Consider the following 25,964-nt stretch of genomic DNA (forward strand, 5'->3'; position numbering starts at 1 on the left):
TAGTAAGTGCTCTACACAATAAGTCATTTTCCCAGGCAGAAGTTAACAAATTACAAGGCATTTATTGCCACATGTTTGTGCTATCAGTGTTTACGAGTTTAAGGGTATATAAATTCCTTCCTTCCCAATAAGAGATTAAAGAACTTATATAACAATAGATAAAAGAACATGGATGGGACAATGGCACAGGAACCCTCACTCCTAGCAGAAAAGCTATTGACAGGTGATACTGCAAAAGGAGGGGGAGTCAGTTTTCTTTAGGGATGTAGTCCATGGTGGGTTGCCCATGTCCCTAGGGAAACACTAATCAGACTCAGTGGTTTATTTAAAAAAAAAAAAAGAAACAAACACAAAAGGCCATGAAGTTGGAAGGGGGTGTGGGAAGATGTAGGATCTAGGAGGAACTTGAGGCTAAGAGGAGAAAATAGGATCAGAATATGTTATGTGTATATGAAGTTCTCAATATATTTAAACTATATATTTATTTTTACAAAGGAATACTCAGAGGAGGAGAAAGAAGAAATCTTACTGTTAACCATGACTATATTAGAAGTGATTTCCTGAGCAATGAGATGTGTATTCTCTCAAACTCACATAGATTTCTATTAAATTTCAGTCATGCTTCAATTTGATATTTTGAAAATTAAATCTTGGGGCTAGAGAGATGGCTCAGCAGTTAAGAGCACTTGCTGCTCTTGCAGAGGACCTGGGTTTGATTCCCAGCACCCATAACCTCCTATAACTCCAGTTCCATGGAGTGTAATGCCCTCTTCGGGCCGCTGTAGGAACTACACACACGTAGCGTACATAGATACATGCAGGCAAAACAACCATATACATAAAATAGATAAACCTTTAAAATTTTGCTTTAAAGAAATCTTACCAGAAAATCCACGGGGTCCTCAGGTCTCACCTTGCAACACTCATTGAGCCCCTGCATGAGCGTGGGCATCACGTAGGTCATCAGGTAGTTTCTCAGGGGGATGGACTGCGCCTCCAGCAGCTCCCTCTCTTCTCTCTTCACTTCCTCTAGCCGTTTATTCTGAGTACATAGAGCACATGGGCATGGGGAGATGCAGAGTCAGAAGAGCAACGAGAGCATTTGACACTGCTGTCCCCACAGGACAGTAAGACTAGACCCTGCTGAACAATGTCACTCTGGCCTTTCCATCAGCAGAAAAGGATGCAATGGTGTACTGAGAAACCCAACCATGTGCTAACCAACTTTCTTTCTTTATTGCTCTGTGTTTTTTATTCCTGTGCCCTTTAAAAACTTAGAAGAAGCCTTTTGTTGTTGTTCATGTACAAAGTATTGGGTTTTACTGGGGCACTTTGAAACATAATTTGTTTTTGTTTATCCTCTTTCCAAACCCTTCTTTCACCTCCTCACTGCTCATCTGCATTTGTGTATGTGCGTTCGTGTGTGCGTGTGTGTGTGCATGTGTGTGTGTGTGCGTGTGTGTGCGCGTGTGTGTGTGTGCGCGTGTGTGCGTGTGTGTGCGTGTGCGTGCATGTGCGTGTGTGTGTGCGTGTGTGTGCGTGTGTTGACCAGAGGACAATCTCAGGTGTCATCATCAGGAATGCTGTCTACTGACTTTGAAGCAGGGACAGGATCTCATTGACCTGGGGCTCATCAGTTAGGATAGACTGGCTGACTACCAAGGCCCAGAGATCCTCTTTCCTCTGCCTCCCCAGCGCTGGTATTACACAAGCATGCCATTATGTCTGGTGTTTGATACCGGTTCTGTGTGGCCGCAGTAAAGAGAAAGAGACGGCTTTCATACTGCCATCCTCAGGAGCAGGAGGCGTTCCCTAATAAAAGATTTATTTTTTTATTTTTAGTTATGTGTATGTGTGTGTATGCCATATGAGTGCAGGTATCTAAAGAGACCAGAAGAGGACATTGGATCTCCTAGACCTGGAGTTATGGGTGGTGACCAGCTGCCTGTCCTGGATCCTAGGACCCAAACCAAGGTGGCCAGAAGAGCAGCAAGTGATGTTAACTACTCAGAAACCTCTCCAGCCCCAATCCCTAATCTTTTAGGGACCTTGAATAAGGCCAAACCAGGAATCGTGGCTTTGACACAGAAAAGAATGTCAGGCTCAGCCAGTTCTTGGGGGAGGTTTTTGTTAATCAAAGATATCAAGAATCAAACAAGGGAGTCACAGAGAACCAGAGATTTCAGAAAGAAGGGCATGGCCAAGTGTGGGTGTGTGCTTCCCAAGGGAATGTGGAGGAGTAAGGCATACCCAGGCAGCATCCTACAGATTCTTCAAAGAGGAGTCACAGGAGTGTTAGTAGCAATTGTCAGAGCCCATCACCAACATTTTAGTAGCTCTTGAGTTATAACTCAAAAGGTTGCTAAGAAACTTTTTTTTTTGTCTCTTCTTTTTTTGATGGGTGAATTTATAGGGTGGCTCCAGAGGCCGTGAGGATTGCACGAGGAACACACATCCTTTCCTTGGTTCTAGAAAAGTTTATATTCATACCAGGGAAAGGAGACCGGCCTGAAGCAGTTGTTAACTGTGCGGGGCTTTTGTTTATTTGCTGGTGAAAGCCAGACTTTGTAGTGAGCAGCTCCTCTCCTGCCTCATTTCTCCAAGGTTTTCCCTTGGAGTCCTTCTACTCTGCCTCGTGACAATACAGTGCAGGACCCGGAGCTTCCCACACAAGCATGCCACTGGCCAAGTAATCCCTGTCCTCCCGTCCCTTGCCCTGTCTCCCATCTTCTTATCCTTGTCTTTTTCTTCTCTTTATTTGTAGTGTTTTTGAAGCAGGGTCTCATGGAGCCGGGGCTGGGCTAAGATTTTCTCAGTGTGTGCCCCCCTGCCTCTGCCTCACAGACGTTGGACTTGTACTCCACCATGCCTGGAGTTCTCATTGTGCTCTTGAATTCTGTTTGCAAGTATTTTGTTGAGAGTTTTTGCATCTGTGTTCATCAAGGAAACTGCTGTTTTTTTCTCCTTTGTGTCTTTATCTGGTTTTAATATCACAGTAATAATGGCTTCACAGAATGTATTTGGTAGAGTTCTTTCCCATACTAGTTTGTGGATCAACTTGAGAAGTATTAGAGTCTTTCTGATAAGTTTAGTAGGGGCTGACAAGATGGCTCAGTAAGTAAGGGTGCTTGTTACAAAAGCAAGAAGACAGTTCAGATCTCCCAGATTCCACATAAAACATCAGGCATGGGAGCTGGAGAGATGGCTCAGTGGTTAAGAGCACTAGCTACGTTCCCAGAGGGCCCAGTTATGATTCCCAGCACCCATATGGCAGCTTACAACTGCCTGTAACTCCATGTCAGGGAATCCAATGTCCTCTGTGAACACATAGACATCCATGCAGACAAAATAACCATCAATACACATAGTCATATGTGCTCTAACCCTAGAGCTAGGAGTAATGGGGTACAGAGAAAAGAGAGGCACTGGGTTAGCTGGCCACCAGCCTAACTTTAGGTTCAGTGAGAGACCTTGTCTCAAAAGAATAAAATGAGCCAGGCGGTGGTGGCGCATGCCTTTAATCCCAGCACTCGGGAGGCAGAGACAGGTGGATCTCTGTGAGTTCGAGGCCAGCCTGGTCTACAAGAGCTAGTTCCAGGACAGGAACCAAAAGCTACGGAGAAACCCTGTCTCGAAAAATAAAAATAAAAAAAAAAGAATAAAATGAAGAGTGATATGCAGGACACCTTACAAACACCTCTGGTCTCTGCATGCTCACACATGTACATAAAACACATACAATCACAAAAATAGACACACACAGCCCGGCGATGGTGGCGCACGCCTTTAATCCCAGCACTCAGGAGGCAGAGGCAGGCAGATCTCTGTGAGTTCGAGACCAGCCTGGTCTACAGAGCTAGTTACAGGACAGGCTCCAAAGCTACAGAGAAACCCTGTCTCGAAAAACCAAAAAAAAAAAAAAGGTATGAAAAAAAAAATAGACACACACATGCAGACACACATATTCACAGAGAGAGACACACACAGAGACACAGACACACAGACACACACATACACATAGACACACAGATATACAGATACACACACAGACACACATACACACAGAGACATAGATACACAGAGAGACAGACACACAATACACACGGAGACACACACAATACACACACTTTGTGCACAGTGGCTCGGTATGATTCAGGAGTGAATCCACGTGCTCCTGAGCTCTTTTTGTGGGAGAGTTTTAGTTATTGCTTCAATACCACCAGTTGTGGTTGGAATGTTTAAATTATTTATAGCTTCTTGATTTAATTTTAGTAGGTCAATTTTGGTAGGTCATATGAGTTTAGAAATTTATCCACTTATTCTAGAGTTTCCAGATTTTTGGAATATAAATTTTCAAAATATTCCTTCATGTGCATCCAGACTCCCCCGAAGTCTGTGGCTACAGCTCCTTTTTTATCTCAATGTTACTCATTTGGGTCGCTGTCCCTCTCTTTTTGTTAAACGTTGTGGATCTTAATCTTTCCCAAGGATACTTTGTGCATCCTGTGCATCCAGTCGTTCTTTCACTAGGTCATTATTCTACCCATCTCTGTTTCTCGCCATCTGTAGATGTAGGCGTTGGTTTGGCTTGTTGTTTCTACAGTGCTCTGAGGTCCGTCATTAGGATTTTTTGGACATAGGGTCTCACTGTGTAACCCCAGCTGTCCTGGACCCCACTATGTTGACCACAATGACCTTGAATTTATGGAAATTTGTCCTTCTGAATGCTGGGATTAAAGGCATGTGCCCTCGTGCCTGGGTGTACAGGGTTTTAGTGTTTTCTTTTTCTTATTTGAGCACTTTTAGCTCTAACCCGTCCTCCTAGGACTGCCTGGCTGGTGTCCCAGAGGTTCAAATAGGCTGTGCTCTCGTCGCCTGAGGCTTTCCTCAATTTCCTCCTTGAGTTCTTCAATGACTATTCATTCAAAATTGTGCTGTGCCCTCTCCACATATGTATGCAGTTTCTGAAGTTTCTCTTGCTTGTGTTTTCTAATCAGAACTCCACTGCAGTCTGACACAAGGAATTTTTTGAAAATTTTGCATTTGTTAAGGGGTACTGTGGGGCAGGCGATGTTAGAGAAAGTTTCACATGCTGCTGAGGACAACGTGTGCTCCCTATCAGCCGGATGGAATAGTCTGTAGATACATGTTAGATCTGGCTGAGCGGTGTTAGAGCTTAGCAATGATGCTTTCTTGGTGAGTTTTTGTTTGGAAGACTTCTCTAAATATGAGACTGGGATATTGAAGTCTCTCACTACTGAAGGGTCCAAGAATAAGAATATAAACATGTAGATTCCAGAAATAGGAATGTAGAAATAAAGAAGTATAAAGTTGTAAGCCTAGGAGAATGAGAACAGACTGTTAGCAGCTTTCTTAGTAGCTTAACGATTAACTATTAGCAGTGGGTTACTCTACTTTACAACCCAGAGCTCTATTTACTAGTCCAAGGCATCTCTCTGTAAACTGAGAGCTAGACTAAGGATATGAACTGAGTCAACTTTTAGGAAACAGATAAATGACCTCTGGGTTATGCATTATCCCTGCTATGTGAAACTGGCAGCATCAAAGGGGAGAGCAAAAGACTTCAGTAAACACCATCTGGAAGTACCAAGGAAGACAATAGATTAAGTACAAACACTAGTTTATCTGAGAAACTCTATTAAATGGAGATTGTAAAGTAAGGCAATCCGTATCTGAGTTTTACCTTGAGATTGTAAAAATTCCTTTGTTTAGACCTAATGCTTTGTGCCCCTGCTATAAAAAGGTGGGTTCAGAAACCGGCCTTCAGCCGGGCGTTGGTGGCGCACGCCTTTAATCCCAGCACTCGGGAGGCAGAGGCAGGCGGATCTCTGTGAGTTCGAAGCCAGCCTGGTCTACAAGAGCTAGTTCCAGGACAGGAACCAAAAGCTACAGAGAAACCCTGTCTTGAAAAATCAAAAAAAAAAAAAGAAAAGAAAAGAAAAGAAAAGAAAAAAGAAACCGGCCTCTGCCATAGACTTACAAAATCCATCTCTGGATGTGGTCTCCGCTAGCTGATAAGCTCTCCGTGCCCCATAGAGATTTTTTTTATTTTATTTTTTTATTTTTTCCTGGATTCTGGTTTATTAGACTTTGGTGGTCTGTCCCCATCTTTGCGTGACCCCCCTGGACCCAACACGTGTGCGCACCGGCCATGATGCATTTGGGATGTGAGAGTCACCTTCTCCTCCCATGTGGTCTCATGATCAAACTCAGATCATCAGGCCTGGCAGCAGTACCTTTGGCTCACTGAGCCCTCCCACCAGCCCCACTCTGTTTTGGGTGGGGTTTTTTGTTGTTGTTGTTGTTGTTTTGTTTTCTTTTTGATTTTCGAGACAGCTTTTTGGTTCCTGTCCTGGAACTAGCTCTTGTAGACCAGGCTGGCCTCGAACTCACAGAGATCCACCTGCCTCTGCCTCCCAAGTGCTGGGATTAAAGGCGTGCGCCACCACTGCCCGGCTTGGGTGTTTTTGCTTGCTAAGTGAGTTTCTTGGAGACAACAGATAGTTGGAACTTGCTTTTCACCCTAGCCACTTAGCCTGCATCCTTTTTGGGTGAGCTGAGGCCGTTTGAATTTAAGAATCTTTATTGAGGGGGCTGGAGAGATGGCTCAAAGGTTAAGAGCATTGCCTGCTCTACCAAAGGTCCTGAGTTCAATTCCCAGCAACCACATGGTGGCTCACAACCATCTGTAATGGGGTCTGGTGCCCTCTTCTGGCCAGCAGGCATACACACAGACAGAATATTGTATACATAATAAATAAATTAATTAATTAAAAAAAAGAATCTTTATTGAGAGGATTTTGGTGGTTCCCACCCCCATGATAGTTGATTGGTTGGCTATCACTAGCATTTCTCTTCCTCCTCCTATGTCTACATGTGCTATGTAAAATCACCATAGAAACTCTATAAAGTAGGTTCTGCCTTGGCCTTCAATTTACAGATAGGGAATATGTGAAACAAAGAGGAACCCAAGGGGGACACATACCTGTAGAGAATAGAACAGGATTTGAACTCTTAGCAGCAAAACTCGAGAGACCATTAGAAGCTATTTCCAGTTTCTGTTACACAGCTTTTGTGGAAGGAGCCCCAAAGAGCCAAGAAGAAAAACAAGAAACAGCCCCAGGGGCTCGTCTGTGTCCTTGAGTGTGTGTGCAACTTCTCTCTGTGTGTAACTTCATTGCCTCTCTTGCAACTCTTGTTCCTTCCCCTCCCATGTCAGCTTTTCCCCCCAGCTTCACTAATACATTAAAGCACCCAGTCAGAGTGTAAATCACCCCACGTGGGAGACAAAGAAGCCAAGAATATGTAAAAGGCTCTGTTCCCATGATATCAGTCACTCTGCCTTTGAAAAAAAAATCCCCAGAGATGGTGCTGGTTAGTACACAGTCCACCATGTCCTGTAAAGAAGCCTCAGGGTCCCATTTCTCTGTTTAGGAAGACTGCAGCTCTTTATTAGAGTTCTTAAAAAATAAGAGCAAGGTGCAGTACCAACATCCACAGAGAAAATGCACAACGTGAGGAAAAGAAAATCCTTTCTTTTTTTTTTTTTTGGTTTTTCCAAGACAAGATTTTTCTGTAGCTTTGGAGTCTGCCCTGGAACTAGCTCTTATAGACTAGGCTGGCCTCAAACTCACAGAGATCCGCCTGCCTCTGCCTCCCAACTGCTGGGATTTCAAAATTAATAAGTCTCTGGGTTGTTATTTGGGAGCTGGCAGTATGGAGAAAATGTGTTACCAGTGTGGAAATAGACTGGAGACAACAAGGATTGGCCATGGAAATGTACCAAGAAGCCCTAACCAGAGCTAGACGTGGTGGCTCACAACTGTAATGCCAAACAATTGGAAGAGTCAGGCAGGAGGATTGCCATGATTTTGAGGCCAGTCTGGACTATGTCATGAGTGAGAGGCCAGCATGGAACAAAGAGTAAAACCCTGTATTCAAACAAACAAAAATTGGTCCTGACCAGAGTGGAGAGACAGATTTGAGTTTGGAAGCAGAATCACAAGGTTACCTCACAACGTGTTATATATTCATATGTATAGTAATAATGCTTATAAACATTTTATTTATTATTATATATGTATGAGTGTTTGCCTACATGAAGGTCTGTGCACCACATGTGTGCAATGCCCACAGAGGCCAGAAGAGGGCGTCAGATCCCCTGGGACCAGAGTTACAGACAGATGTAAGCTGACATGTGGGTGCCGGAACTCAAACGTGACTACTCTGGAAGAGTAGCTGGTGATCTTACCCCCTGAGCCAACTGTAGCCCATATTATGACTTCTAATGGCAACAGCTGTTTATTGGTACCAAGTAAAACACAATGGATGCGTTCTTTAAATGATGCACATGATAAAAAGTAAAACTGTCTGGAGCATTTCTCTACTGACCTAAGTGTCTTTGCGGCCCCAACCCCAATAATTCACATTCTCACACTCACCCACTCCTCCCAGCGGGCTATCTTCTCTGCCATCTCCATGGCCTCCTTGTGTTCACGCTCTGCTGTCTCAGCAGCCTCCTTGGCCAGGCGTTCCTCTGCAGCCTTCTTTTCTACTTCTGCCTTTTCTTCATCTGTTAAACCATAATTCCGAGGCTCCCCAATCTCTTTGATGAGCTGCTTAATAGCCAGTCTGTTCTGGGCATCTTCGAGTTTCCCTACATCTTTAAATGCCAGAAGAAAGAAGATCTACACATAGATTCCAGATGTGTCTGTCACTAGAAAAGACACTCTACATGTGTGTGTGAGAAATGGTGACATTGAAGTTGCATTCCAAGTTTCCTTTCTCAAGGGCAATTACAATGGAGTCTGAGAGTAGGAGGATTTGGGTTTGGCTCTTACAGGATTTTTCCCTTTCTTCTTTCTTTCTTTCTTTCTTTCTTTCTTTCTTTCTTTTTCGAGACAAGGTTTCTCTGTAGCTTTGAACTAGCTCTTGTAGACCAGGCTGGCCTCGAACTCACAGATATCTGCCTGCCTCTGCCTCTCAAGTGTTGGGATTAAAGGTATGCTCCACCACCGCCCAACTAGTTTTTTTTTTTTTCCTTACAACAAGATCTCACTAAGTGGCCTTAAATAGACTGGAATTCACTGTGTAGATGGCTGCTAGGCCTCTGTTCTTCATGCTGGGATCACAGGCACACAACACATATGCCCTTCCTAAGTTTGGAAGTTATCGATCTGAGCGAATGGACTATACTATAGTCTGCATTTGTGTTTATTTTTGTCTGTGTACATGGACGGCATGTGCGTAGGTATGCATGTTCCATGTGTGTGGGCACAGATACGTTGTAGGTGCACAAATACATGTGTGCACATGCATGTCAAAGCCTGAGCTTGACCTCAGGAGGTTTCCTTAATTGTTTGCCACCGTATTAATCAAGGCATGGTCTTTCAATTTCACCTAGAACCCACCGGTAAGAGCCAGGTCAGCCAAGCTGCTTGCTTGGGTAACCTCCCTTCCACAGCTAAGAATTACAGGTGGACCACCATGCCCATCCACAGTTTATATACATGCTATCTGCTGCTATCATATGGGCTTTTCCCCCCTTTTTTTGGTTAGTTTGATTTTTTTGTTTTGTTTTTTGAGACAGGGTTTCTTTGAAACTTTGGAGCCTGTCCTGGACCAGGTTGACCCAAATGTGAACACTGTAGTTTCTGAATAAAACATTTTTTTCAGTCAGGCGGTGGTGGCGCACGCCTTTAATCCCAGCACTTTGGAGGCAGAGGCAGATGGATCCCTGTGAGTTTGAGGCTAGCCTGGTCTACAAGAGCTAATTTCCAGGATAGGTTCCAAAACTACAGAGAAACCTTGTCTTGAAAAAACAAACAAAAAAAAAAAAAAGACTAGGAACGTAACTCAATGTACCGAGGCCCTGGACTTGATTCTCAATACAAAGAAAACAATAAAAGCCACTGAAAGACCAAAGAGCAAACTGTTTCATCTACCACCTCTTCACTGCCTGACCTTTGACATTTACTTGTCCAGATGCCCAGGGCTGCATGTACACACACTGCACTTCTCCCTGAGTCTCAGGAGTAATGGCAACCTGCTTGTCACCAGGTGCTGGAAAACATTTTCAAAGGGCTCTCTTTTTGGAGACCAAGCTTGCTCATGGGGAATAGCTGTAGGCACCTAACCAACCTAGACTGGCAGAGCTGCCCTTCTAGAAGTGTGGGATGGGAACAGAGTCCAGTCTAGCTCTAAATGTGACTTCCAGGGGAACTTGGAAACTCCAGGACCCTAGTAGGGTGGCCAGAGAGCCGGAATAGCATGCTGGTCTAAAGACTGAAGGTCCAAAGAAAGAACAGATCTGGAAACAGTAGGAGAGAGAGATCCCAGCATCTTCCCAGGGGCTCTTCAGACCCTCTGTGGCCCCACATTTCTGGCTTTGAGGCACCCCTCACCTGGGTGTATCTCTCCCTTGCTTTTACGTCATCTCCCTGTTGTCAGTGTGGAGATGAAGCCAAATGCCATGGGTGGCCAAGGAACAGGGCAGGAGATGGACAGGCAGTGGTGCCCATTCATTCCTCCTGTCCTTTCTGCTGTTAGAGTCTCTCCCTCGGGTCTTCCTCATCTTTCTAAGAATTATTTGGGGACTTTAGAGAAAAGATAACAATGACCACTTTTCTGAAATTCACCGCACTTCCGTAGTTCTCTGATTTAGTGCACATGCCCACACGTGGAGGACAGGGCCTTGAGCTTCCCCATGTGAAATGCGCCTGGTGTGCAAAAAGAGATGTAAGTGGAGGAAACCCCAGTCACTACCCAGAGTGGAAAACAGGAAGGAGGGGCGGGTAGACTGTTCCCTCAAACTGGGAGGCAAAACAAACCGCTCCTTCCTCACCCCTCAAACCCAGAAGACATGTCAAGATCCAGAAAGCCAGGAGGGAACTCAGGGGTTCACCAAGTCAAGGGGCACCAGATTGCTATGAACTCTGGGACCTGGAGCCACATGAAGAGGAAGAGGAAGGTAAAGTGTGTTGCTTTCTGTGTGCTAAGTTCTGAGGGGTACCGATGGGGTGAGTTGACCAAACTTAAAGACTGGGGGAAGTTTGAAGCTGAACACCGGTGCTTGGCAATGCAATGGGGACAGAACCCTGTGCAAGGAAGCCGGGACAATGCTCTAAGTCCCCAGAACTGCAAACACACTCCTTTGTAGGACTAGGCCATTTTGACTTTCAACTTTAATCTTCTGATAGATTTCTGTAAAATAATAATAACATCCTAACACCCTACCCCCAGGTAAAATGACTGTCCTGGAGGAGTGCTCGCCTGAACCTCTGGCTCCCTGAGCTCTGCCAGGCATATCCTATACCCGGGTCCTCCCTCGGCCCCCCAATCCCTGTACCATGTACATCAGGATTTGCTGGGATCTTGGAGGTCACTTCATACCAATGTGTATTGGGTGGATTTCAATTTCGTCAAAATAGTTGAAGACTGTCTCGTCATCAGTATTGATGTCCCGGTAGTTGCTCAGAGAGCGGAGGAATCGGTCCTGACTGTAGTGAGTTCCCGCCACAATGCTCTCTGGGAGGTTCATGACCCGCTCCTTCAGAAAGTCATCAGAGGCATCCAGACCACACACAAATTCTGGGGAGAGGGAGAAAGTCTGGGATCAGCATGGCACAGCAGGGATGGATGGCTACCGCTAACCAGTATGTCTGCTCAGCAGCTGGGACTTCACGTTACTGCAAAAGTCCTGACCTCTTTCCAGGAGACAAAATGGTGTGTAGACCTCACAGTTCCAGAGACTAGAAGCCCTCTTGAGGGTCTGCAGTATCTGTTTTCTTTCTCTTCCTTCCCTCCTACCTCTCTTCCTCTAGAAGCAGAAGAGACTGATAAGTAGAAGATCTCTGCTAATACTGTGACAATTTCATCCCTGGGCTTTCACCCCTGGACCCAGCATGCTGCGTGGTAAGGACTCCCCCACAGCATAGGGAGGTTCAGAGTGGTTTTTTGTTGTTGTTTTTCTAGATTTTTGTTTGTTTTTCTTTTTTGTTATTTTTTAAAAATTATTTTTGATTTTGAGTTATGTATGTGCCAGTGTGTATATATGCCATGTGTACGTGGTAATCAATGTGTCATGCCATGTGTGCATGGTGATCAATGTGTACATGCCATGTGTGCATGGCGATCAATGTGTACATGCCATGTGTGCATGGTAATCAATGTGTACATGCCATGTGTACGTGGTAATCAATGTGTCATGCCATGTGTGTATGGTGATCAATGTGTACATGCCATGTGTATGTGGTAATCAATGTGTACATGCCATGTGTATGTGGTAATCAATGTGTACATGCCACGTGTATGTGGTAATCAATGTGTACATGCCATGTGTATGTGGTAATCAATGTGTACATGCCATGTGTGTATGGTGATCAAAGAAGCCAGAGGAGAGACTGGACCCGCTAGAGCCGGAGTGAGCAGCCCAAAGTGCTAGAAACCAAACTCAGATCCTCTGAAGGAGCAACAAGAGTTCTGCTGCTGTGATGAACACCATGGCCAAGGCAACTTATGGGAGGAAGTGTTTATGTGGGCTATGGTTCCAGGATAAGAGTCCATTACCACCATAGGGGAGAGGCAAGCATGGTGGCTGGAGCAGCAAGCTGAGAGCTCACACCCTGAACTGCAAGCAAGCAGCAGAGAGAGAGAGTGCAAACTGGGCACGACCTGAGTCTTTAAATATCTTATTATTACTATTATTATTATCCTCTCATATATTACATCCCAATTACAGTCTCTCCCCCATCTCCTCTCTCCCACAGATTTTTTTGTTTTCATTTTGGTTTTTCAAGAGAGGGTTTTTCTGTAGCTTTGGAGGCTGCCCTGGAACTTGCTCTGTAGACCAGGCTGGCTTTGAACTCACAGAAATCTGTCTGCCTCTGCCTCTTGAGTGTTGGGATTAAAGGCATGTGCTACCACCACCAGATGATTCTTTTCTAAGTCAGTTATAGATTTATCGCGAGCTCAAGTGCCAAGGACAAGCTAATGTGAGTGTTGGAAGGAAGCATGAAAGAGTTATTCATGACCTCTTCTTTTTCTCTTGCCCTCTTTTTTTTTTTACATACCAATTCCAGTTCCCCCTCCCTCCTTTGCTCCTACTCCTCCACCTTCCTCCCACCCCACCCTCCATCCACTTCTCAGAAAGGGTAAGGCCTTCTCTGGAAAGTCAATTAAGTCTGTCCCATTACCTTGTTGAGGCAGGACCAAGGCCCTCCCCTAACCCCAGTGCCTGGGTTCAGTAAGGTACCTTTCCACTGAGAGTGTGCTCCACAAAGTCAGGTCATGCATTAGGTTAGATCCTGGCCCCACTGCCACTGGCCCCACATACTGCCCAAGCCACATCATTGTCACCTGCATTCAGAAAGCCTAGTTTGGTCCTATCCAGATTCCTAAGTTGTTAGTCTGGAGTCAGAGCTCAGATCAGCTGATTCTGTGGGTTTCCCCATCAGGACCTTGACCCCTATGTTCATATTATCACTCGTCCCTCTCTTGGCCTCCAGGTCTGCCCAGTGCTTAGTTGTAGATCTCTACATCTGTTTCCATTGTTTCTGGAGGAGGGTTCTATCTTCTCTGGGGTTGTGGGCTGTAGGCTGGTTATCCTTTGTTTTATGTCTGGTATCCACTTATGAGTAAGTACATACTATACTTGTCTTTCTGGGTCTGGATTTGGATTTTTTTTCTAGAGCTGTCCATTTACCTGCAATTTTCAAGATGTCATAGCTTTTTACAGCTGAGTAGAACTCCATTGTGTGAATGTTCCATGTTTTCTTTATCCATTCATCAATTGAAGGGCATCTAGGTGGTTTTCAGGTTCTGGATATTATGAATAATGTGCTGGTATGAACATATTTGAGTAAGGGTCCTTGTGGTATGATTGAGCCTCCTTTGGATATATGCTCAAGAATGATATTGTTGGGTCTTGAGGTAGATTGATTCCTAATTTTCTGAGAAATCGCCATACTGATTTTCAAAGCAGCTGTACAGGTTTGCACTCCCACCAGCAATGGAGGAGTGTTCCCCTTACTCTACCATCTCTCCAACATAAACTATCATACATGTTTTTTGATCTTAACCATTCTGATAGGTGTAAGATAGTATCTCAGAGTTGTTTTGATTTGCATTTCCCTGATGACTAAGGATATTGGGCATTTCCTTAAATGTCTTTCAACTATTTGAGATTCTTCTGTTAATAACTATTTAGATCTGTACCCCATTTTTTTTTTTTGGTTTTTTTGAGACAGGGTTTCTCTGTGGCTTTGGAGCCTGTCCTGGAGCTAGCTCTTGTAGACCAGGCTGGCCTTGAACTCACAGAGATCCTCTTGTCTCTACCTCCTGAGTGCTAGGATTAAAGGCATGCACCATCACCACCCGGCTTGTACCCCATTTTTTAATTGGATTGTTTGGTATTTTGATGTCTAGATTCTAGAATTCTTTTTGTTTTGGAGATCAACCCTATGTCTGATGTGGAGTTGGTGAAGATCTTTTCCCATTCAATAGGCTGTCATTTTGTCTTGTTGACTGTGTCCTTTGCTTTACAGAAGCTTCTCAGTTTCAAGAGGTCCCATTTATTATTGTTGTTCTGTGACTGTGCTACTGGGGTTCTATTTAGGAAGTGGTCTCCTGTGCTAATGTGTTCAAGACTACTTCCCAATTTCTCTACTAACAAGTTCACTGTGGTTGGATTTATGTTGAGGTCTTTGATCCATTCGGATTTGAGTTTTGTACATGACGATAAATATGGGTCTATTTGCATTCTTCTACATGTCAACATCTAGTTATACTAGCATCATTTGCTGAAGAGGCTTTCTTTTTTCCATTATATATTTTTTAGCTTCTTTATCAAATATCAGGTTGTCAATGGTGTGTGAATTGATAGTCAGGTCTTTTATTTGACTCCATTTGAATCCACCTGTCTGTTTTGATTATTTCGAGACAGGGTTTCTCTGTGGAACAGTCCTAGCTGTCCTGGAACTAGCTTTTGTAGACCAGTCTGGCCACAAACTCACAGAGAGTTTGCCTCTGCCTCCCAAGTGATGGGATTTAAGGCATGCCCTACCACCACCTGGCCCACTTGGCTGTTTTTATGCCAGTATCAAGCTGTTTTCATTACTGTAGCTTTATAATGGAGTTTGAAGTCATGAGTGGTGATGCCTCGAGGTGTTCCTTTATTGTATAGGACTGTTTTGGCTATCCTGGGTTTTTTGTTTTTCCATATGAAATTTAGTATTGTTCTTTTGAGGTCTGTGAAGAATTGTGCTGGGATTTTGATGGGCATTGCATTGAATCTGTAGATTGCTTTTGGTAAGATTGCCATTTTTACTATGTTGATCCTACCTATCCATGGGCATGAGAGATGTTTCCATTTTCTGATATCCTCTTCAATTTCTTTCTTCAAAGACTTAAAGTTTTGTCATATAGGTCTTTCACTTCTTTGGTTAGTGTTACCCCCAAGATACTTCATGTTTTTTGTAGCTGTTGTGAAGGGTGAAGTTTCTCTGATTTCTTTCTCAGGGTTACTAATTTTTCAGTTACTCTTGAGTCCTGCCATGTTACAGTAGGTGTTTATCAGTTGTAGGAGTTCCCTAGTAGAATTTTTGGCATCATTTATATATACTAACATAACATCAGCAAACAGTGAAAGTTTGACTTCTTCCTTTCCAATTTGTATCCCCTTGATCTCCTTTTGGTGTCTTATTGCTCTAGCCAGAACTTTTGAGTACTGTGTGAAATAGGTATGGAGAGAATGGACAGCCTTGTTTTGTTCCTGATTTTAGTGGAATCGTTTTGAGTTTCTCTCCATTTAGTTTGGTGTTGGCTGTTGGCTGTTGGCTTGCTGTATCTCGTCTTTATTATGATTAGGAATGTTCCTTGTATCCCTTATCTCTCCAAAACCTTTATCATGAAGGGGTGTTAGATTTTGTCAAAGTCTTTTTCAGCATCTAATGAGATGATCATATAAACATCTTTCAGTTTGTTTATATGTGGATTACATTGAAAGATTTTTTTTAAAAGATCGATTTATTATTCATACAACATTCTGCCTCCATGTATGCCCACATGCCAGAAGAGGGCGCCAGATCTCATTACAGATGGTTGTGAGCCACTATGTGGTTGCTGGGAATTGAACTCAGGACCTCTGGAAGAACAGCCAGTGCTCTTAACCACTAAGCCCTCTCTCCAGCCCCTGAAAGATTTTAGTATGTATGACCTGATTATTCTTTGAATTTCCGCAGTGTCTGTTGTTATGTCTCCCTTTTCATTTGTGATTTGGTTAATTTGGATATTCTCTCTCTGCCTTTCAGTTAGTTTGGATAAAGGTTTGTCACTCTTGTTGATTTTCTCAAAAAAAAAAAACACCAACTCTTTGTATCATTGATTCTTTGTATTGCTTTTTTTGTTTCTATTTTATTTATTTAAGCCCTCAATTTGATTATTTCCTTTTTCTACTCCTCCTGGGTGAGTTTGCTTCTTTTTGTTCTAGGGCTTTCCTAGTGTGGGATTTTTCCAGTTTCTTTATGTAGGCATTTAGTGCTATGAACTTTCCTCTTAACACTGGTACATTGTGTCCCATAGGTTTGGGTATGCTGTCCAATCATTTTCACTGAATTTTAGGAAGTCTTTAATTTCTTTATTTCTTCCTTGACCCAGTGCTAGTTCAGTTGAGCTTTGCTCAATTTCCATGTATTTGTGGGATGTCTGAAATTAGTGTTATTGCTAAATTCTAACTTTAAGCTGTGTTGACCCAATAAGATACAAGGCATTATTCCATTTTTTTTGTATCTGTTAAGGTTTACTTTGTTATCAAGCATGTGGTCAATTTTTGAAAAGGTTCCATGAGTTGCTGAAAAGAAGGTATATTCTTTTGTGTTTGGGTCAAATATTCTATTAGATGTGTGTTAAGTCCATTTTGGCCATAACATCTGCTGTTGTAGAATGCTTCTGTATACTGTAAAGATTTGTCACTCATATTGGTTTAATAAAATGCTGATTGGCCAGTAGCCAGGCAGGAAGTATAGGTGGGGCAAGGAGACTAGGAGAATTCTGGGAAGAGGAAGGGCTCAATCTGCAGTCACCAGCCAGATGCAGAGGAAGCAATATGAGACTGCCTTACTGAGAAAAGGTACAAAGCCATGTGGCTAAATTATGTTTATACAAGAATTATGGGTTAATTTAAGTTGTAAGAGCTAGTTAATAATAAGCCTGAGCTAATAGACCAAACAGTTTACTTGTATTCGGTTGTTTATGCTTGCATTTGTGGTTCCTTATCATTTAACCAAATTTTCCATTTCCAAAATTCCCTTGGTTTGTATTTTCTTTTTCACCTCTATTTCAATTTTCAATTCTTGAACTATTTCCTTCACCTGTTTTATTGCTTTTTCTTGGCTTTCTTTACGGGATTTGTTGATTTCTTCCAATTTTTGTTTGTCTTTTCCTCCACTTCTTTAAGAGAATTTTTCATTTCCTCTTTAAGGGCCTCAATCATAAAGTTCTTTTTAAGGTCAGTTTCTTCTGCTTCATCTGTGTTGGGATGTTCAGGTCTTGCTGTTGTAGAACCAGTAGTTTCTGGTGGTGCCATGTTGCTCTTTATGTTGTTGAGTATATTCTTACCTTGTTGTCTACCCATCTCTTCCTCCAATCAATAGAGGTGGGGCCTGTGCTTAAAGGGGTCCCTCTTTCTCCAGTTGGTGTACTTGGGAACTATGGCTCCATTGAATGCTACTTCAGGTGCAGTCAGAGCAGAGCCTCTGACAATGGCTTCTTCAGACACAGGCAATCCCATTGCTCAGATGGTGGCTCCTTCAGGTGCAGGTGGAGCCACAGTTCAGGTGCTCACTCCTCTAAGTGCCGACGAGGCTCAGGTTTCAGTGGTCACTGTACTGAATGATAGTGGATGCTGGCTGGGACACAGGTGCCCTTTCCCAGAGGAACTTCTTATGATAGTTTCTGGGAGCCACTGCTGGAAGCCACTGCTGGAAGCCGCTGTTGCTGGTGCTCCTGGCAGTCACTCAGCCCTCTCCTCTTGTCCTCTTTTTATACAACGTTTTGCTTTGATTCATCGAGACCTGTCTCATAGATGTTCTTTCCCCAGTGCATAGCAAACTACTTCTTCATGACTTCTTTTAAGGGTTAGAGTCTTCACCTCTACCAATGCTCAGACTGAAGGGGTGATCCTGTCTCAGACTGTCTGCTCTGACTTCATCCTCAGACTATAACTCTCTCCACCAAACCTCAGACTGCCTCCCCCAGATTATTAAAGACTGACTCTAGTGACGTGTTTTCTCCAAAAAAAGTCACACCTCCTACCTTCCCCAAATAGTGCCACCAACTTGGGGCCAAGTGTTCAAATGCATTAATCTATGGGCGGCGTTCTCATTCAAACCAGTTCTTAACTGCTGAGCCTCCCCACTCCCAGCCCTCAATGAGGTTTTTGCATGCTCAGTGCTCCACACATTTTGAGCTGAATTTTGTCCAGTTGCCTTGGTGACAGCATAGGATCTACCGTGGAATTTGCAAAATAAACTCCTTGAAGCGTTTCCCAATCCTAAATCAGGCAGTTGTTTTATTTGTTGTTGTTATTGTTTCACTTTTTTTAAATTTTGTTTTGTTTTGTTTTCCGAAACAGCGTTTCTCTGTAGCTTTGGAGCCTGTCGTGGAACTAGCTCTGTAGACCAGGCCAGCTTCGAACTCACAGAGATCTGCCTGCCTCTGCCTCCCGAGTGCTGGGATTAAAGGCGTGTGCCACGACTGCCCGTACTTCTTTTTTTTCTACAGAAATATGTCTACACGAAGGAGATAATTGAGAAAACCCATCTTTTAGGCATTTCATGTTTCTGCCACTGGTTTCAGAGTCCCAAATACCCATCCCTGAGGAGGACTGATTTCTCGGCAATCAAGAATGCTAGTTGGGTCAGGTGTGCTGGCTCACCCCTATAATCCCAGTGCTTGGGAGGCAGAGGCAGATCTCTCTGAGTTCAAGGCCAGTCTGGTCTACATTTTAAGTTCCATGACAACAAGGGATACATAGACTCTACATGTCATAGAGAGACCCTGTCTCAAGAAACAAACCAATACCTCCCTCCCAAAAAGCAGAAGCACTTGCTGCTCTTCCAGAGGACTGTGGTTCCAGGTACAGACTTTGGTTCTCAGCATCTACACTGGGCCGCTCAGAACTGCTCCTATCTCCAGCTCCCAGGGATCCACACTGCTGGACTCCAACGGTCCCTAAACACATGTGCATCCCCCCCATACATACATAGGTATCATGAAAAAGAAAGTAAATCTTAAAAAAAAATTCTTGCCAGGTGGTGGTGGCACACATCTTTAATTCCAGCACGTGGAAATCAGAGGCAGGTGGATCTCTATGAGTTCAAGACCAGCCTGGTCTACAAAGCAAGTTCCAGGACAGCCAGGGCTGTCATATATAGAAACCCTGTCTCAAAAAACAAAAAGATAAAAATAAAAGTAAAAGGTTGTACAGCATAAAGAGATTGAATAACATTCCCTCAATGTGTCCTTGGAGAGGCTGAAGAGATGGCTCTGTAGGTGAAGTGCTTGCGGACAGGCACGAGGACCTGAGTTCAGTCCCCAGTACCCACTGATATGGGGCCATCAGTACTTGGAAGTACTGGGGAGGTAGAGGCAGGTGGATCCCTCGGGTCACTGGTCAGACAGCCTAGCTCAATAGGCAAGTGCCAGGTTTGATGAGAGACTCTATCTTATAAAACAAGGCGATAGTTCCTGAAAATGTTACCTAAAGTTGACCTCTGTTCTCACAGGCATGTGTGTCCATGTGTATGCCTGTTCTCTCTCTCTCTCTCTCTCTCTCTCTCTCTCTCTCTCTCACACACACACACACACACACACACACACACACACACAAACACACACACAAATGTGACCTTGAAGAAATAAGAAATATTTTCAACTTACCAGGTGTAATTAATCTATCATAGGGAAACATTTTGCCTCTGACTTCTTCTTCTTCCTCTTCATCTTCCTCTAAGAAAACAAAAATATGCAGTTATGCTTTTTAACATATTACTAGGGTCATAGTAAAAATCCAAATATTGTTTTTTAATTAGAAAAACATTTTTGGCTTGTTGAGACAAGGTTCACTTTGTAGCACAGGCTTGACTTGAGTTCACAGAAATTCTCCTGCCTCAACCTCTTGTGATGTAGCTCAGCTAGCCTTAAACTTGCAAACTTCCTGCCTATTCTCTCCAGTACTGAGATTACAGGCATATACACGCAGACCTGGCTTCAGATGTCATAGTATGTGCATATGTTTATATGTGTGTATACATGTGTGCTGCTGTGTGTTTACGTATGTGGTAATTATTCAGTTACTCCTTACCTTTTTGGGGGGACAGGGACTTTCAAGGAGTGTAGTAATCACTGATTTGGCTAGACTGGCTGGTCATCAGGCTCCAGGGGTGTCTATACCCTGGTGGCAGGGTTTTAGGCACAGGTCAACATGCCCAGTTGGGTGTTGGGCATTAACCCTAGGTCCTCACGCTTATGTGGCATGGCAGGCACTTTAGGACTGAGCTGTCTCCCCAGCTGGCATATTTTAACTAGCAAATTAATTAATGGACACCAGCCATAAACAGAATATTGAGCTTAGAAGTAATCCCATAACTCAAATACTTACTGATAGGCAAATCAATTAAAAATAAAACCATGGCAGCGGATCTCTATGAGTTCGAGGCCAGCCTGGTCTACAAGAGCTAGTTCCAGGACAGGCTCCAAAGCTACAGAGAAACCTTGTCTTGAAACCACCCCCACCCCCAAAGAAACCAAAAACAACAACAACAAAAAAAAAAACCCAAAAAACAAACAAAAAAAACTGTGGCGCTTATAGACAATGACATACTATTCTGACTTTAAAAAAGAAGGCTGGTAAGGACTGGAGAGATAGCTCAATGGCTCAGTGGTTAAGAGCACTGGCTGCTCTCACAGAGGACTTGGGTTCAATTCCCAGCACCCACATGGCAGCTCACAGCTGTCTGTAACTCCAGTTCCAGGGGATCTGACATCCTCACATCAATGCACATAAAAAATTAATTATTTTTTGAAAAGAAGGCTGACAGCATGGAACCCTGAGGCTATTGTGCTAAATGAAATATGCCAGTCACAGGAGAACAAGCAGTGTGTGATTTCCCATTTAGGTGGAGCCTGGAACACTCAAGCTCACAGAATAAAACTGGAATGGTGGTTGTCTGGGACTGGGGGTAAAGGGAAAGAAACGGTTTCTAACTAATGGGTGGAGAGTTTAAGTCACACAAGACATAATCCTAGTACCTAAGGTGGAGGCAGGAGGGTCAGAAGTTCAAGATCACCCTCTGCTATGCAGTGAGTTTAAGGCCAGTCTGGGTTACATGAGACCTTGTTGAAAAAAAAAAAAACAGCCAGGAGGTGTTGGCACACACCTTTATTCCCAGAATTCAGCAAGAAGAGGCAGGTGGATCTCTGTGAGTTCAAGAACAGCCAGGGCTACAGGGAGAAACCCTGTCCTCAAAAACAAAAACAAAATAAACCAACAAAAAAAGTAAGGCATTTATCCAAACAGTAAGAATGCAAAATAAGGCAGAGGCAAGAGGATCTTTGTGAGTTTGAGGCCAGCCTGGTCTACTAGAGCTAGTTCCAAGATAGGCTCCAAAGCTACAGAGAAACCCTACACTTGCTACAAAAAACAAACAAAAAAATGCAAAATAAATAAATAAAAACAAAGTAAATTAAAAACATAGATCCCAGATTTACCCAGGTGGTAGTGGTGCATGCTTTTAATCCCAGCACTTGGTTTGCGGAGGCAGGCAGATCTGTGAGTTCGAGGCCAGCCTAGTCTACAAAGCAAGTTCCAGGACAACCAGAGCTGTTACACAGAGAAACCGTCTCTTGAAAAACAAAACAAAACAAAAACCAAAAAAACAAACAAAACCCCACAGATTCAAGAAAACAAACAAAATACTGTGGTTCCAACTTCTGAGAGTATGAACACGCGGAACAGAGAAAGCACCACACTTACGGTTGAACAGGTCTTTTGCTTGATCATAGGTCTTTGGGAATCCATCCAAAATGTAACCTTGGTTCCTACAAGGCATAGATTTGAGCTTTTCTTTCATAAATCGAATTATATATTGATCTTCTAGCCGACCTGATTTAAAAAAAAATACATATGTATATGTTACCATAACACACGATCTGTACAAGGGCAAATGCTCTAAACTCATCTGGGAACTGTTGTGTAGGCAAAAATGTTATTGAAGACTCTTTCATTTTGCCCTTAAGGTTAAAAAAAACGCTGTTGTTTGATTTCTGAGCATACTATGCTTTAGTGCATATTTTAAGTAGCAGTGAACTGGTCTACAAGAAAGAGCAAGTGTAGGTGGTGCCACACGCACTTGGGAAGCCTGTGCAACAACTTGTGCAAGCTGAGTGAGTGGACTAGCATCAAGTCCAGTAGCATCAAGTCCTGCCTGCTTGCAGAATTTTCTCTGGGTTTACTTTTATTTATTATATGTGCCTGTGTGTATGTGTGCACATGTGCGTGTGCCTGAGCATGTGTGTGCCTGTGTGTGTGTATGAGTGCGTGTGTCAAATGTATACAGGTGTCCTTTGAGGGCAGGAGAAGGTGTTGGGTCTCCCGGAGCTGGAGTTAAACAGGTGGTTGTAAGCTGCCCAATGTGCTGGGAACCTCTTTAAAGATGACTCTAAAATGCCTAGCCATCTCTCCGCCCCCCCTCATTATTATTATTATTATTATCATCATCATCATCATTATTATTACGTTTTATTTACTTAGTGGGGGTGTGTGATACACACATGCCATGTGGTGCATGCTGAGGTCAGAGAACAATTGCGGCCGTCAGATCTCTCCTACTACCCTGTGGGTCCTAGAGGAGGTAGAACTCAGGCTGCCAGGCTTAGCGGCAGGTGCCTTTACCGCCTGAGCCATTCCACAGCCCCTCAGTTCTGTTTTCAAATTTATACCTTAATACATAGTAATAAATGCTTCCTTTGTGCGAGCTGAGTGAGACAGTATTCAGGGATTTTACTAGCCAAGCAGTGGTGGCACATGCCTTTAATCCCAGCACTCGGAAGACAGGTGGACCTCTGTGAATTCAAGGCCAGCCTGGTCTACAGGGTTCCAGGACAGCCAAAGCTACAGAAAGAAACCCTGTCTTGAAGCCCCTCCTCCCGCACCAAAGGAAGGAAGGAAGGAAGGAAGGAAAGAAAAGAAAAGAAAAGGAAAGAATGTGCTTAGGCTGTAACAGTGGTAGGATATGTGTTAGCGCAGCAAGGCCCTGGGCTTTACAACGCCCTCACCCTACCCCTCTTCAGCAAAAGTAGGTGCGCAATAAATATTTGCTAGATCTGAACAGCAAACTCAAGCTGACTTTCAAAGGCTTTGGAAAGGGCTGGGGCTGGAGCTTTATAGGGCCTGCCTGGCCTAACGTGCGGAAGAGCCTGGATTTAGCCCCAGAACCCTGAGTAATAATACAGTTAGTATTTAAAGCAAAATAGAGCTGAAGTCAGAACTTGTCACCCCAACCCCCACATCCTCTTCTCTAGGCCCCATTTCTGACCTATGCCCTTTGGTCAGTTCTGTCTTTAGTCCCAGCCCAGAGTTCCTGGAACTGCTAGGTATCAAAGAGTGACGGAGTCTTTGCTCTACAGAAGGCTTGGCGGTTAAGCGACAGTGTGCTGCAGCTCTTCTCCAGTCAGCTACCATCAGCAGTGCTCACAGGCACAGTCCGTCTGTCTGTCCACGGCTTGACGAGGACTTACGGCAGCGCCAGTCTGGCAAGCCCCCAGAGACTTTCCCAGGGCACATATGGCACCTTCGACTGACTTATCAAGGAGTCTATATTGTAAAATAAATAGTTTGGGGCCACTTGCTACTGTTATATCTCAGACCCAGGACAAACTAACTGATGTGCCTATTTAATATATCAAAGCAGGCCGGGCAGTGATGGTGCACGCCTTTATAATGCCAGTACTCGGGAGGTAGAGGCAGGCGGATCTCTGTGAGTACGAGGTCAGCCTGGACTGGCTCCATAGCTACTGAGAAACTCTGTCTCAAAAAACAAACAACAACAACAATAACAATAATATATATATATATATATATATATATATATATATATATATATATATATCAAAGCAGACCTGACAACTGACATCCCTCAGGCCCTACCTGTTACAGGGTTTGGCTGGCGTACCCCACCCTCTACCTTAAACTCTCTAGCCCAGGGCTGAGCTGCTCTTCCCTCAGTTGCCCTTCCCTGTATAATTCAGCCATTTTGGTTTATACTGATTCCAGAGCCGTTTACCATCCTGGTCTCCTGGCTCTCCCCTCCCTCCTCCATTTTCTTACATGGCTAGGTCCACAGTCTGTTCATTCTGGGCTCTCCCAAATGTCCCTGACTCTGGCTGTGCTCTCCTTTTTACCTACAATAAGCCTTCTCCACCACACCTAGGAGCAGTCTTGTCCTCCCTTTTTTTTTTTTTTTTTTTTTTTTTGAGACAGGGTTTCTCTGTTGTAGCTTTGGATCCTGTCCTGGAACTCTCTCTGTAGACCAGGCTGGCCTCGAACTCACAGAGATCCTGCTGCCTCTGCCTCCCTCCTCCCCAGTGCTGGAATTAAAGGTGTGCACAACCGCTGAGATCATTTTATTGTCGATAACTGAATGAAAAAAAAGAAATAAAAAAGGAAGGACATGGCCAGGTGGTGGTGGCTCACGCCTTTAATCCCAACACTGGGGAGAGGCAGAGGCAGAGGCAGAGGCAGAGGCAGAGGCAGGAGGATCTCTGTGAGTTCGAGGCCAGTCTGGTCTACCAGAGTTAGTTCCAGGACAGGCTCCAAAGCCCCAGAGAAACCCTGTCTCGAAAAACAAAACAAAACTATCTCTCAAACTGAGTGTGGTGTCAGAGGCCTCTGACAGGTCTCTGGGGGTGGGAAGAAGCTGAGGCAGGAGAATCATGAGTTTGAGTCCAATCTGGGTTGCATAGTGAGTTCCAGGCCAACCTGCACCCCCCCCCACATGTCTCAAAAACCCATGTGTCAACAATTCTAATTAAGAATGAGGCTATAGTCCATTTGATAACGTGTTTGCCCAGCATACACTAGACTCCACGTTTGATCCCCAGAACCACGATACAGAACATGATGGCTATCCCAGCACTCAGGAGCGAGGGACAGGAGGATCAGGAGTTTAAGGACATTTTTTGCTATGTAGCCAGTTTGAGGCCAGTCTTGTCTGGTACATGAGACCCTGTGTCATCATGAACAAACAAACAAAATATGTAAAAGTAAAGCAAACCAAAAGAAAGCCAAACACTCTCCTTTCTTCTACTTCTCTGTGTTACACAGGTCACTACGTTGTAAAGATTCAGAAAATCTTGTGCTTCAGAGTGCCATGCTGAGATAAACAAAAGAAGTCAAAGGTATTGGTTAGCATAGCCAAATTCCAACTAATGGTCAACACAACTGCCCTGTGTGGTCTCTAGTGGTACAAAGAAATAAGTAAAGAAATAGGCTCAAACTTCAAAAGTGAAAGGACTTACTAATATTTGAACACAGAGTTTATTTAAGCAGTTTTCATTTTCTAGAGGGTTTATTTATTTATTGATTGGTTTTTTTCGAGACAGGGTTTCTTTGTGTAGCCCTGGCTGTCCTGGAACTCTCTCTGTAGACCAGGCTGGCCTTGAACTCACAGAGATCCACTTGCCTCTGCCTCCGATGTACGGGAATTAAAGTCGTGTGCCCCTCCCACCTGGGGAGGGTACATTTATTTACTTATTTCTCTTTGGTATGTATGAAAGTGCATGCGTGTGTGTGTGCATGTATGCATGTGCGTGTGAGAGCATATGTGCACTGGTGGGCACACCTGTACATACATAGAGTCCAGAGGCGGACATAGGTGTCCTGCTCTGTC

The 25,964-nt window shown here is 43.9% G+C and overlaps 1 protein-coding gene across 2 annotated transcripts in view; it reads right to left on the reverse strand.

Moving 5' to 3' along the window:
- Nucleotides 1-25,964, reverse strand: part of Ak7 (adenylate kinase 7) — a 66,755-nt gene that overhangs the window by 352 nt on the left and 40,439 nt on the right. For both annotated transcript variants that reach the window (XM_041633372.1, XM_041633371.1), the window contains 5 exons: nt 22,052-22,180; nt 19,957-20,025; nt 11,413-11,610; nt 8,463-8,683; nt 884-1,042 (listed from right to left, as the gene is read on the reverse strand). In XM_041633372.1, the coding sequence (XP_041489306.1) occupies nt 884-1,042; nt 8,463-8,683; nt 11,413-11,610; nt 19,957-20,025; nt 22,052-22,180 (776 nt within the window). The remainder of the gene's footprint in view (nt 1-883; nt 1,043-8,462; nt 8,684-11,412; nt 11,611-19,956; nt 20,026-22,051; nt 22,181-25,964) is intronic.

This window comes from Microtus oregoni, unplaced genomic scaffold, assembly GCF_018167655.1.
Source record: "Microtus oregoni isolate MIOR12 unplaced genomic scaffold, Mior012 000043F_ref0000047, whole genome shotgun sequence".
NCBI classification, from domain to species: Eukaryota; Metazoa; Chordata; class Mammalia; order Rodentia; family Cricetidae; genus Microtus; species Microtus oregoni.